This window comes from Scyliorhinus canicula, chromosome 20 (assembly GCF_902713615.1).
Source record: "Scyliorhinus canicula chromosome 20, sScyCan1.1, whole genome shotgun sequence".
NCBI classification, from domain to species: Eukaryota; Metazoa; Chordata; class Chondrichthyes; order Carcharhiniformes; family Scyliorhinidae; genus Scyliorhinus; species Scyliorhinus canicula.
Window position 1 is genome coordinate 82,366,738 of NC_052165.1, and position 13,456 is coordinate 82,380,193.

General features: G+C 56.5%; 1 protein-coding gene across 2 annotated transcripts in view; it reads right to left on the bottom strand.

Annotated features, from left to right (window-relative positions):
* Window positions 1-12,102, bottom strand: part of zgc:113223 (uncharacterized protein LOC541424 homolog) — a 107,686-nt gene extending 95,584 nt beyond the window's left edge. For both annotated transcript variants that reach the window (XM_038781234.1, XM_038781232.1), the window contains exon 1: window positions 11,751-12,102. In XM_038781234.1, coding sequence (XP_038637162.1) covers window positions 11,751-11,784 — 34 coding nt within the window. In that variant the 5' untranslated portion in view covers window positions 11,785-12,102. The remainder of the gene's footprint in view (window positions 1-11,750) is intronic.
* Between the last annotated feature and the right edge of the window lie 1,354 nt (window positions 12,103-13,456).

Here is a 13,456-nt window from a genome sequence, read left to right on the forward strand (position 1 = left end):
AAATTTAGCATAGGTTAATGAGCCCTTGAGACAGCTTTGAGACAGGGGGCGTGATTTAATGGGAAAAAGAACAGAGTTTTGGGCGTGTTTAAAGGGGTGCTGGCACCTGCAGTGCTAAGAACGACCCAGCTATCAAATGGGACTTTGGTTTACTTTCTGGCCTCAGCTCATCAGTACAGGAAGAGATTGAGGTGCCATGTGTAAATGGCCCCCGATCCCTCAACCCCTCACCATGGCCTCCGAACTCCCCTGCAATGCCCCAACTTACTTGTTAGGGAGTCCTGGAGCCCACCTCACCCCACTTCATCAGGGCAGGGCACCTCCGGGCCAGATTCCCCAGCACGGGAAGCCTGCCACCCGGGCACCTTGGCACTGCAAGCCTGGAAATCTGGCAGTAGGGTAGGCTGTGGGATAGGCTGCTGGGGTAGGCTGGTGGGGCAGGCTGCTGGGGTAGGCTGTTGGGGTAGGCTGGTGGGGTAGGCTGTGGGATAGGCTGCTGGGGTAGGCTGGTGGGGCAGGCTGCTGGGGTAGGCTGTTGGGGTAGGCTGGTGGGGTGGGCTGGTGGGGTAGGCTGGTGGGGTGGGCTGGTGGGGTAGGCTGGTGGGGTGGGCTGGTGGGGTAGGCTGCTGGGGTAGGCTGGTGGGGCAGGCTGCTGGGGTAGGCTGCTGGGGTGGGCTGGTGGGGTAGGCTGGTAGGGTGGGCTGGTGGGGTAGGCTGGTGGGGTAGGCTGGTGGGGTAGGCTGGTGGGGTAGGCTGGTGGGGCAGGCTGCTGGGGTAGGCTGTGGGATAGGCTGCTGGGGTAGGCTGGTGGGGCAGGCTGCTCGGGTAGGCTGGTGGGATAGGCTGGTGGGGTAGGCTAGTGGGGCAGGCTGCTGGGGTAGGCTGCTGGGATAGGCTGTGGGGTAGGCTGCTGGGGTAGGCTAGTGGGGCAGGCTGCTGGGGTAGGCTGGTGGTGTAGGCTGCTTTTTAGGCTGCTGGTGTAGGCTGCTGGGGTGGGCTGGTGTGGAAGGCTGGTGGGGTAGGCTGGTGGGGTAGGCTGGTGGGGTAGGCTGCTGGGGTAGGCTGCTGGGGTAGGCTGCTGGGGTGGGCTGTGGGGTAAGCTGCTGGGGTAGGCTGGTGGGGTGGGCTATGTGGTAGGCTGATGGGGTAGGCTGCTGGGGTAGGCTGTGGGGCAGGCTGCTGGGGTAGGCTGGTGGGGTAGGCTGCTGGGGTCGGCTGGTGGAGTCGGCTGGTGGGGTAGGCTGTGGGGCAGGCTTCTGGGGTAGGTTGGTGGGGTCGGCTGGTGGAGTCGGCTGGTGGGGTAGGCTGTGGGGCAGGCTGCTGAGGTAGGCTGGTGGGGTAGGCGGTGGGGCAGGCTGCTGGGGCAGGCTGCTGGGGCAGGCTGGTGGGGTGGGATGTGGGGTAGGCTGCTGTGGTAGGCTGGTGGGGTCGGCTGGTGGGGTCGGCTGGTGGGGTAGGTGTGGGGTAGGCTGTGGGGTAGGCTGCTGGGCTAGGCTGCTGGGATAGGCTGCTGGGATAGGCTGCTGGGGTAGGCTGCTGGAGCCGGCTGCTGGGATAGGCTGGTGGGGTCGGCTGGTGGGATAGGCTGCTGGGGTAGTCTGGTGGAGTTGGCTGGTGGGGTAGGCTGGTGGGGTAGGCTGTGGGGTAGGCTGCTGGTGGTAGGCTGCTGGGGTAAACTGATGGGGTAGGCTGCTGGGGTAGGCTGCTGGGGTAGGCTGCTGGGGTAGGCTGCTGGGCCAGGCTGCTGGGGTAGGCTGGTGGGGTGGGCTGTGGGGTTGGCTGTGGGGTAGGCTGGTGGGGTAGGCTGCTGGGGTAGGCTGCTGGGGTAGGCTGGTGGGGTAGGCTGCTGGGCCAGGCTGCTGGAGTAGGCTGGTGGGGTAGGCTGGTGGGGCAGGCTGCTGGGTTAGGCTGTGGGGTAGGCTGCTGTGGTAGGCTACTGGGATAGGCTCGTGGGGTAGGCTGCTGGGATAGGCTGGTGGGGCTGGCTGCTGGGGTAGGCTGCTGGGATAGGCTGGTGGGGTAGGCTGGTGGGGTAGGCTGCTGGGGTAGGCTGGTGGGATAGGCTGGTGGGGTAGGCTGGTGGAGTAGGCTGGTGGGGTCGCCTGGTGGGGTCGGCTGGTGGGGTCGGCTGGTGGGGTAGGCTTGTGGGGTAGGCTGGTGAGGTAGGCTGTGGGGTCGGCTGCTGGGGTAGGCTGCTGGGGTAGGCTGGTGAGGTAGGCTGCTGGGGTAGGCTGCTGGGCTAGGCTGTGGGGTCGGCTGGTGGGGTAGGCTGGTGGGGTAGGCTGGTGGGGCAGGCTGCTGGGGTAGGCTGGTGGGGTGGGCTGTGGGGTTGGCTGTGGGGTAGGCTGGTGGGGTAGGCTGCTGGGGTAGGCTGCTGGGGTAGGCTGGTGTGGTAGGCTGCTGGGCCAGGCTGCTGGAGTAGGCTGGTGGGGTAGGCTGGTGGGGCAGGCTGCTGGGTTAGGCTGTGGGGTAGGCTGCTGTGGTAGGCTACTGGGATAGGCTCGTGGGGTAGGCTGCTGGGATAGGCTGGTGGGGCTGGCTGCTGGGGTAGGCTGCTGGGATAGGCTGGTGGGGTAGGCTGGTGGGGTAGGCTGCTGGGGTAGGCTGGTGGGATAGGCTGGTGGGGTAGGCTGGTGGAGTAGGCTGGTGGGGTCGCCTGGTGGGGTCGGCTGGTGGGGTCGGCTGGTGGGGTAGGCTTGTGGGGTAGGCTGGTGAGGTAGGCTGTGGGGTCGGCTGCTGGGGTAGGCTGTGGGGTCGGCTGGTGGGGTAGGCTGGTGGGGTAGGCTGGTGGGGTAGGCTGGTGGGGTTGGCTGCTGGGGTAGGCTGCTGGGGTGGGCTGGCGGGGTTTGATTGGATCTCAGGAATCCTCAGGCAATCCACAGTTCGTTCTTGTTTGTAAGTGAGGGAGGGCAATGAAGAATGGGTGTTTGTGCATGTGGGGGTTAGGCAGTAAGTGTGTGTGGGGGCAGGGAGTGTGTTGGGGGGCAGTGAGAGAGTGTGTGTGTGTGTATGTGGGGGCGGGGGGTCAGTGGGGCAGTGAGCATAGGTGTATGTGTGTGTGAGGGGGCAGTGAGTTTGTGTTTGTGGGGGAGGGGACAGTGAGTGAGGATGTGTGTGTGTGTGGGGGGGGGGGTCCTCGAGCGTGACTGTGGGGCGTGGTCATATATCTGGGGGGGGCATTGAGTGGGAGTTCATGTGGGTGTGGGGGAGGGGGCAGTGAGTGTGTGTGTGTGTGTGTGGGAGGGGGGTACTGTGGGGCAGTGAGGGTGGGTGTGGACCAGTGGGAGAGAGAGTTTGTGTGTGTGCGCATGCAGGTAGGTGGATGTAGACATTGACATAGAATTTACAGTGCAGGAGGCCCTTCAGCCCATCGGGTCTGCACCGGCCCTTGGAAAGAGCACCCTACTTAGGCCCACTCCTCCGCCTATCCCACATAACGCAGTAACCTAATCTGTTGGACACTAAGGGGAAATTTAGCATGGCCAATCCACCTAACCTTCATATCTTTGTACTGTGGGAGGAAACTGGAGCACCCGGAGGAAACCCACACAGACAATGAGAGACAATGTAAACACCACACAATGTGGACCAGTGGGGGTGTGCGTCAGTGAGGATAGGCGTGGGAGAGTGTGATTGTGCCTTACAGTGTCCAGTTTCTCACTCACTCTTACCACTCCACGCCAACACGTACTCACGCAACAACTCACGGTGGATGAGGGTGAGTGAGTGAGTGACGAAGACTGAGTGTGAGCTGAACACACACACAGGCACACATGCTCTCTGACCCTCTCACCTGGTTATTTCTATTAATTACTCTTATCTAACTTATCAAATGAATGTCTGACATTGCATCACATTTGCTCAGAAACACTTGAACATCTCGAAAACAAGGACACCTATGTGAGATTGCTGTTCATAGACTACTGCTCCGCCTTCAACACCATTATCCCGACGAGACTTATAACCAAACTCTGTATTCTTGGATTTGACCGCTCCCTGTGCAGCTGGATCTTTGACTTCCTCACCAACAGACCACAATCTATCAGGATAGGTAACAGCACCTCCTCCACAATGGTCCTCAACACCGGGGCCCCGCAAGGATTTGTGCTCAGTCCTCTATTGTGCAGTCCAGGCTGTGTGACAAGATTTAACTCCAACTCAATCTATAAGTTTGCAGATGATACGACTGTGGTGGGTCGTATCTCAAACAATAACGAATCAGACTACAGAAGGGAGATAGATCACTTGGTTGTATGGCGTACCAAAAACCTCTCTCTAAATATTGGAAAGACCAAGGAACTGATCATCAATTTCAGGAAGCGTAGCATAACACACACCCCTGTCTACATCAATGGCTCTGATGTGGAGATGGTCGATAGCTTTAAGTTCCTGGGGGTCACCATCACCAACAGTCTGTCCTGGTCCACTCACGTTGATACAACAGTCAAGAAAGCCCAACAACGTCTCTGCTTCCTACGGAAGCTAAAGAAATTTGGCATGTCTGCATCGACTCTCACAAACCTCTACAGATGTGGCGTAAAGAGCATCCTATCCGGCTGCATCACAGCCTGGTATGGCAACTGCTCGGTCCAAGATCGCAAGAAACTGCAGCGTGTGGTGAACTCAGCCCAACGCATCACATAAGCTTGCCAACCTCACATTGATTCTGTCTACACTCCCCGCTGCCTCAGGAATGCAGACATCATTATCAGAGAACCTTCCCACCCAGGCACTGCCTTCTTCCAGACCTTTCCATCAGGCAGAAAGTACAGAATCTGAAGACCCGCACATCCAAACATAGGAACAGCTTCTGTCTGCTACCTGACTCCTCAACGACTCCCCCTCGGACTGATCTGTTCCCTGTAAGAGCACTATTCACGACACCCTATGCTGCTGTTGCTCATGTATTTGCTTTTGGTGACGGGCAGCACGGTAGCGAATGGGCAGCACGGTAGCATGGTGGTTAGCATAAATGCTTCACAGCTCCAGGGTCCCAGGTTCGATTCCCGGCTGGGTCACTGTCTGTGCGGAGTCTGCACGTCCTCCCCGTGTGTGTGTGGGTTTCCTCCGGGTGCTCCGGTTTCCTCCCACAGTCCAAAGATGTGCGGGTTAGGTGGATTGGCCATGCTAAATTGCCCGTAGTGTCCTAAAAAGTAAGGTTAAGGGGTGGGGGGTTGTTGGGTTACGGGTATAGGGTGGATACGTGGGTTTGAGTAGGGTGATCATGGCTCGGCACAACATTGAGGGCCGAAGGGCCTGTTCTGTGCTCTACTGTTCTATGTTCTATGCTTTCTCTGGCCCCATGTTCCGAAATGTCACCAATCACTGTTGTCGATGTACATCTGTCGATTATTCTTTTTTTGTCTACTATATACATACTGTGTACGTTCCCTTGGCCGCAGAAAAATACTTTTCACTGTACTTCGGTAAGTGTGACAATAAATCAAATCAAATTATTCCCATTCTCAATACCTCAACTTTTTTTATATTCAGTTTATTGTTTTTTAAAATTTAGAATACCCAATTCATTTTTTCCAATTAAGGGACAATTTAGCATGGCCAATCCACCTTCCCTGTACATCTTTGGGTTGTGGGGACGAAACCCACGCAAACACGGGGAGAATGTGAAAACTCCACACGGACAGTGACCCAGAGCTGGGATCGACCCTGGGACCTCGGTGCCGTGAGACAGCAGTGCTAACCACTGCGTCACCGTGCTGCCCTACTTTCAGTTTATTGTTGTGCCAAATGTTAGCGTTCTGAAAATTTCTTATCGGCCCCTTGACTGAGTAAACAATCTAAATGTGGTCCCCTCGAGCAATAAAGGTTAGGCAAGCCTGTACGAGAGGGTGAAGATAGTCGTGCAGTGGACACCAACTGCAAAGGGGAAATTGGTGACCTTTAAGGAATGGAAGGAAAGGAGACTTCCGGTTGTGGGGATGAGGAGCTAAGCCGCACGTTCGGCGGCTGCCGCTATTTTCGGACTTTTGAGCTCTTTTTAGGGACCGTAACGGCGCTGGATGGACTTTTCCCGGTGTGGGAAGACATCAGCTACGCTTCTCTGCCGGTGGATGGACTGGACCAGGAGCGGGGCGGTCAAAATATCGGCTCTGGAGCAGAGAAAGGTGCGAGGGAGGAAGACCAAGATGGCGGCGGGCGGGGAATCGGAAGTCGTGGAAGCAGTGGGCGCAAGAGCAGCAGGAGCTGCTCCACCGCTGCTTCAGGGAGCTGAAAGCTGAGCTGCTGGAACCGCTAAAGGCCTCACTTAACGAGCTCACGGCGACTCAGACGGCCCAGGGGGCAGAGATCCACGAGGTCCGGCAAAAGGCCTCGGAGAATGAGGACGAAATCCTAGGCCTGCCTGTGAAGGTGGAGTCGCACGTTGCGCTCCACAAGAAATGGCAGGCGAGGATGGAGGAAATGGAGAACCGCTCGCGGCGGAACAATTTACGGATCGTGGGCCTCCCGGAGGGGCTGGAGGGATCGGACTTGGGGGCCTATGTGGTCACGATGCTGAACTCGCGAATGGGAGCGGGGTCCTTCCAAGCGCCCTTGGAGCTGGAGGGGGCCCATCGAGTGTTGGTGAGAAGGCCGAAGCCTAACGAGCCGCCAAGGGCGGTGCTGGTGCGGTTTCACCGGTTCGTCGACTGAGAATGTGTACTGAGGTGGGCCAAGAAGGAGAGGAGCAGCAGGTGGGAGAATGCAGAGGTCCGAATTTACCAGGACTGGAGTGCGGAGGTGGCGAAAAAAAGGGCCGGTTATAACCGGTCGAAAGCAGTGCTGCACAAGAGAGGGGTGAAGTTTGGCATGTTACAGCCGGCGCGCCTCTGGGTCACTTATAAAGACGGCCAGTATTACTTTGACTCCCCAGAAGAGGCCTGGGCCTTTGTCCAGGCAGAGAAGCTGGACTCGGACTGAGGATTGAGGGGGGGTCGGGGACTGATGTACAGTGTTCGGAGGTTCTGTTCTCCCTTGCTCTTTTGGGCTGGTTTTTGTTTTTGTTTTTCTTGTGGGATGTTTTGTAGGCCCGTTGTGGCGCGGACATTCTCTTCCTGTGTTTTGGGTCGGGATGGTCGAGGCTTTTTCCCGCGCTGGAGTCGGAAAGAGAGGAGACTGTGCCGGTCGGGGGGAAGGCTGGTAGTGTTACACCGGGGGGGGGGAGGTCGCTGCGGTGGCGGGAGCAGCCGGGGTCAGCAGGAGTCAGCTGACTTACGGAAGTACAACGAGAGGGGCAACGCAGCTAGGGGGGGTACTAGCTGGGGGGGGAGGGGGGGGGGTGGGGGGAGGGGGGTGTTGGGGGGGAGGGGGGAGCAGGGAGGGGGTACCGGGTTGCTGCTGGAAGGGCCAAAGGGGAACTGAGGGTATTAGGAGGGGTCGGGACGAGGATCTGCCACTGTGGGGAACGGGCCGTGCAGGGACTGCGGGCACGTGGTTGGCTGAGGAAGAGTTATGGCTGACCGGCGGAGAGGGAGGGTGAGTAGCCCCCGGTTCGACTGGTCACATGGAATGTAAGGGGGCTGAATGGGCCGGTCAAGCGGGCCCGGGTGGTCGCACATTTGAAGGGGCTGGGGGTGAACGTGGCTATGCTCCAGGAGACGCATCTTTGGGTGGTGGATCAGGTGAGGTTGAGGTGAGATTGGGCAAGTGTTCCATTCGGGGTTAGATGCGAGGAATCGGGGGGTGGCGATTCTGATGGGGAAGAGTATGTTGTTTGTGGCGTCGAGTGTGGTGCGGATAGTTGTGGCAGATATGTGATGGTGAGCGGTAGGCTCCAGGGGGAGCAGGTGGTGCTGGTCAATGTGTACGCCCCAAATTGGGACGATGCAGGCTTTATGCGGCGTATGCTGGGCCGAATTCCAGACCTTGAGACGGGGGGTTTAATAATGGGAGGAGATTTCAATACAGTGCTGGATTAAGCAGTGGATCGCTCCAGGTCCAGGAAGGCTAAGAGGCCGGCAGCGGCCACAGTGCTGAGGGGGTTCATGGACCAGATGGGAGGGGTGGACCCTTGGAGGTTTATGAGGCCGGGGGGTTAGGGAATTCTCGTTCTTCTCCCATGTCCACAAGGCCTACTCCCGGATTGACTTTTTTGTCTTCAGCAGGGCGTTGATTCCAAGGGTGGAAGGTGCGGAATATTCGGCGATAGCCATCTCGGATCACACGCCGCATTGGGTGGATCTAGAGCTGGGGGAGGGGAGGGACCAACGCCCGATGTGGATGTTGGAGGTGGGGCTGCTGTCGGACGAGGAGGTATGCGGGTGGGTCCGGAGGTGCAGAGAGGGGTATTTAGAAACTAATGATAATGGGGAGGTGCAGGTGGGGGTGGTCTGGGAGGCGCTGAAGGCGGTGGTTAGGGGGGAGCTGATTTTCATCAGAGCGCATAGGGAGAGGGGGGAGAAAAGGGAGAGGTTGGTGGACAGGAGGTACGCGGAGGTCCCGGAAGAAGGGCTATTGAGGAAGCGTCGTAGTCTCCAAGCGGAGTTTGATATCATAGATATCATAGAATTTACAGTGCAGAAGGAGGCCATTCGGCCCATCGAGTCTGCACCGGCTCTTGGAAAGAGCACCCTACCCAAAGTCAACATCTCTACCTTATACCCATAACCCAGTAACCCCACCCAACACTAAGGGCAATTTTGGACACTAAGGGCAATTTATCATGGCCAATCCATCTAATCCGCACATCTTTGGACTGTGGGAGGAAACCGGAGCACCCGGAGGAAACCCACGCAGACATGGGGAGGATGTGCAGACTCCACACAGACAGTGACCCAAGCCGGAATCAAACCTGGGACTCTGGAGCTGTGAAGCAATCGTGCTATCCACAATGCTACCGTGCTGCCCAAAGGTTGACCATATGTTGACCACCAGGAAAGCGGAGGCACAGTGGAGGAGGGCGCAATGGGCGGTATACGAATACGGGGAGAAGGTGAGTCGGATGCTGGCACACCAGCTCCGGAAGCGGGAGGCGGCGAGGGAGAAAGGGGGGGGGTTAGGGATGGAGGAGGGAGTCTGGTGCGGAGTGCGAGGGGCATTAACGGAGTGTTTAGGACCTTCTATGAGGAGTTATACCGGTCAGTGCCCCCAGGGGAGGAGGGAGGAATTTTGGGCAAGCTGGAGTTCCCGAGAGTGGAGGAGGAGCAGGTGGAGGGTCTGGGGGCGCCAGTTGAGCTGGAGGAGCTGGTTAATGCGATGGGGAGCATGCAGTCAGGGAAGGCACCGGGACCCGATGGGTTCCCGGTTGAATTTTATCAGAAGTTTTCAGACCTTCTGCTAGTGAGGACCTTGAATGAGGCAAGGGAGGGGGGGGTTTTGCCCCCGACAATGTCCAGGGCGTTAATTTCATTGATTCTGAAGCGGGATAAGGACCCCCTTCAGTCTGGTCATATAGGCCGATTTCGCTCCTCAATGTGGATGCGAAACTGCTGGCCAAGATATTGGCCAGGAGGGTGGAGGATGTGGTGCCGCAGGTTATTCACAAGGATCAAACGGGTTTTGTGAAGGGGAGGCAGTTGAACGTTAATGTGCAGAGGCTTCTCAACGTCATAATGATGCCGGCGGTGGACGGGAAGGCAGAGATAGTGGCGTCGATGGTTGCGGAGAAGGCCTTTGACAGGGTGGAGTGGAGATACCTTTGGGAGGTTTTGAAGAGGTTCGGGTTTGGTGAGGGATTTATTAGGTGTGAGGCTGTGGTATGATGCCCCGGTGGCGAGTGTGGTGATGAATTGGGGACGAGGCAGGGGCGCCCCCTGTCTCCCCTGCTGTTTTGCATTGGCGATTGAACCCCTGGCCATGGCGCTGAGGGAATCGAGGAACTGGAGGGGGATAGTGCGGGGGGGGGGGGGGGGGGGGGGGGTGGGGGGTGGGGGTGGGGGGAGGAGCATCGGGTATTGCTGTATGCGGACGATTTATTGTTGTACGTTGCAGACCCGGTGGGGGGGGATGCCGGAGGTGATGAGGATTCTTGGGGAGTTCGGGGACTTCTCTGGGTATAAGCTCAACGTGGGGAAGAGTGAGCTGTTAGTGGTGCATTCGGGGACCAGGAGAGAGAGAGATAGGGGAGCTTCCGCTGAAAAGGGCAGAGAGGAGCTTCAGATACCTGGGGATCCAGATAGCCAGGAGCTGGGGGGCAGATGGAGGAGGAGTTTAGGAGGCAGGATGTGTTGCCACTCTCCCTCTCGGGCAGGGTCCAGTCGGTCAGAATGACGGTGCTCCCCAGGTTTCTGTTCCGATTCCAGTATCTACCCATCATGATCCCAAAGGCTTTTTTCAGGAGGGTCAGTAGGAGTATTACGGGGTTTGTGTGGACGCAGAAGACCCCGAGGGTGAGGAGGGTGTTCCTGGAGCGGAGTAGGGATGTTGGGGGGTTAACGTTGCCCAACCTGTGTGGGTACTACTGGGCTGCGAATGTGGCAATGATACGTAGGTGGGTAATGGAGGGGGAGGGGGCTGCATGGAAGAGGTTGGAGGCAGCGTCCTATGTGGGCACGAGCTTAGAGGCGCTACTGATGGCGCCATTGCCGCTCCCCCCAGCAAGGTAGTCTACGAGTCCGGTAGTGGTGGCTGCCTTCAAAATCTGGGGGCAGTGGAGGCGGCCTAGGGGGGAGGTGAAGGCTTCAGTTTGGTCCCCGATACGGGGGAACCACCGGTTTGTACCAGGGAGGATAGATGGAGGGTTTCTGAGTTGGCACAGGGCAGGTATCAGGCGGATAGGGGACCTCTTCGTCGATGGGAAGTTTGCGACCTTAGAGGAGTTGGAGGGGAGGTGGGGAATCCCCCCAGGGAATACCTTCAGGTATATGCAGATTAGGGAGTTTGTTAGGCGGCAGGTGGCGGAGTTTCCACTGTTGCCACCAAGGGGGGTTCAGGATAGGGTGCTCTCGGGGGCGTGGGTCGGTGAGGGGAGGATCTCGGCAATCTACCAAGTGATGCAGGAGGGGGAGGAGGCCTCGGTGGAAGAGCTGAAAGAGAAGTGGGAGGAGGAGATGGGAGAGGAGTTCAATGAGGGGACGTGGGCGGATGCTTTGGGGAGGGTGAATTCCTCCTCCTCTTGTGCGCGGCTTAGTTTAATCCAACTAAAGATGCTGCTTCGGGCGCATAAGACTGGGACAAGGCTGAGCCGGTTCTTTGGGGGAAAGGACAGGTGTGGCAGGTGTTCGTGGAGCCCAGCAAACCACACCCACATGTTCTGGGCGTGTCCTGCATTGGAGGGCTTTTGGAGGGGGTTGTGGGGACCTTGTCAAGGGTGGTTGGCTCCAGGGTGGAGCCGGGCTGGGGGCTCGCAATTTTCGGGGTAGCATCGCAGCCGGGAGTGAAGGAGGCGAAAGAGGCCGGTATTCTGGCCTTTGCATCCATGGTAGCTCGGCGCAGGATTCTTTTACATTGGAAGGATGCGAATCCCCCAAGCGCGGAATCCTGGATCAATGACATGGCTGGGTTCATCAAACTGGAGAGGGTCAAGTTTGCCCTAAGGGGGTCGGTGCAAGGGCTCTTCCGGTGGTGGCAGCGTTTCTAGACTTCCTGGCGGAGCATTAGGGGGTGGTCAACCTCAGCAGCAACTTGTTCGCTATGGGGGATGGGTGTGTGGTTTCATGGTTTCATGCTCATTATTTTTGTTAATTTATTGCTTTTGTATTTGGGGGGGTTACTGTTTTTCTTTGTTTTGCTGGTTAAAATTTGTTGAAAATTTGAATTAAAATTACTTTTTAAAAAAGAAATGGAAGGAAAAGAGAGCATGTTAACTCACTTACCCAGAAGACGAAGCAGAGTGAGAACAGCAGACATTTAATTAGCAGATTTGTCTTCATCGTCGGATGGAGCTGATGCAGCCGTGGAAACGCACTGTTTATTCCTACTGCATTCAGTGCAGACTGATCGGAGGTAGCTGCTCACACCCTAAAGAAACGAGCCTGGTCTGGAAGTTGGGCCAAGTTAATCATGGTTCAGTGTACAATCAGCAACTTCCTGTGGCACCTGCCCATTGACTGCACTCTAACGCCCACTCTAATGGTAATAAAACGAGTTAAGGCACTAGTTTATCCATTTATTTGATCCCTTTACTGTCTAACTCTCACTTGCTGAGTGTGACTGTGGCTTGTTGGAGGCTGCCTTTATCGGTTCCTGCATTCCTGATTACCTAAAATAAACAGGTCTGGATTTGCTAAACACCAACAACTCACCCTCAAGGCACCAGTGTTTGATGTGAGACAGAAAGTGGATCCCCCTGTAGCTTGAAAACTTTTAACATGTATCATTTTTGATATTGATTTGATTAGAATATTGGGACTCACAAATGGACTATAGTTAGCTGAGGCTCAAGAACAGGAGTCGATATGGTTTGCACAGGATTGGAATTGAGGTGTTACACAGTGTTGGGGTAAACAGCCTATTTTTCTGGATTGGTCGGTTAGCATTGATGCTGTGTCTGTCCAGCCTCACTGACAATGCTGCACGTGAGCTTCCTGCAATGAAAATGCAATGGGCAGGAAGTCTGCTGCTGCTATCGGATTTCAGGGCCTGTAGCAGCCTAAAGGGGCAATGCATGGCGGGTCGGAAACATTTATCAACAAGGAGGGAAAAACCAGTAGAAGGTCAAAAACAAATAGAAGCTAGAGAATGAGATCAGGCAGTTGAAGGAAGTCATGTCTTCAGGGCTGAGTACTACAGGGTCCCAGAAACGAAGGAGGTGGAAACTATGATTAATGTCACAGAAGAGTGCCAGCCATTCTCTCCCATTTATTATGGCATACTGAGGGAGAAGATGTTGCAAGTGGTAATCACAAAATTGTTACAGTGCCTGAGGAGACCATTCGACCCATCATATCTGCATCGCCTCTCCAGACGGGCATCATGACTTAGTGTCATTCTCCTGCCTTGTCCCTACACCCCTGGACATTGTTTCCATTCAAGTAATAGTCCACTGAACTAGTAATAGAACATAGAACAGTACAGCACAGAACAGGCCCTTCGGCCCTCGATGTTGTGCCAAGCAATGATCACCCTACTCAAACCCACGTATCCACCCTATACCCGTAACCCAACAACCCCCCCCCCCCCCCCCCCCCACCTTACTTTTTAGGACACTACGGGCAATTTAGCATGGCCAATCCACCTAACCCGCACATCTTTGGACTGTGGGAGGAAACCGGAGCACCCGGAGGAAACCCACGCACACACGGGGAGGATGTGCAGACACCGCACAGACAGTGACCTAGCCGGGAACCGAACCTGGGCCCCTGGAGCTGTGAAGCATTTATGCTAACCACCATGCCACCGTGCTGCTCTTTTTTTTAAAATTTAGATTACCCAATTATTTTTTCCAATTAAGGGGCAATTTAGTGTGGCCAATCCACCTACTCTGCACATTTGTGGGTTGTGGGGGCGAAACCCACGCAGACACGGGGAGAATGTGCAAACTCCACACGGACAGTGACCCAGAGCCGGGATCGAACCTGGG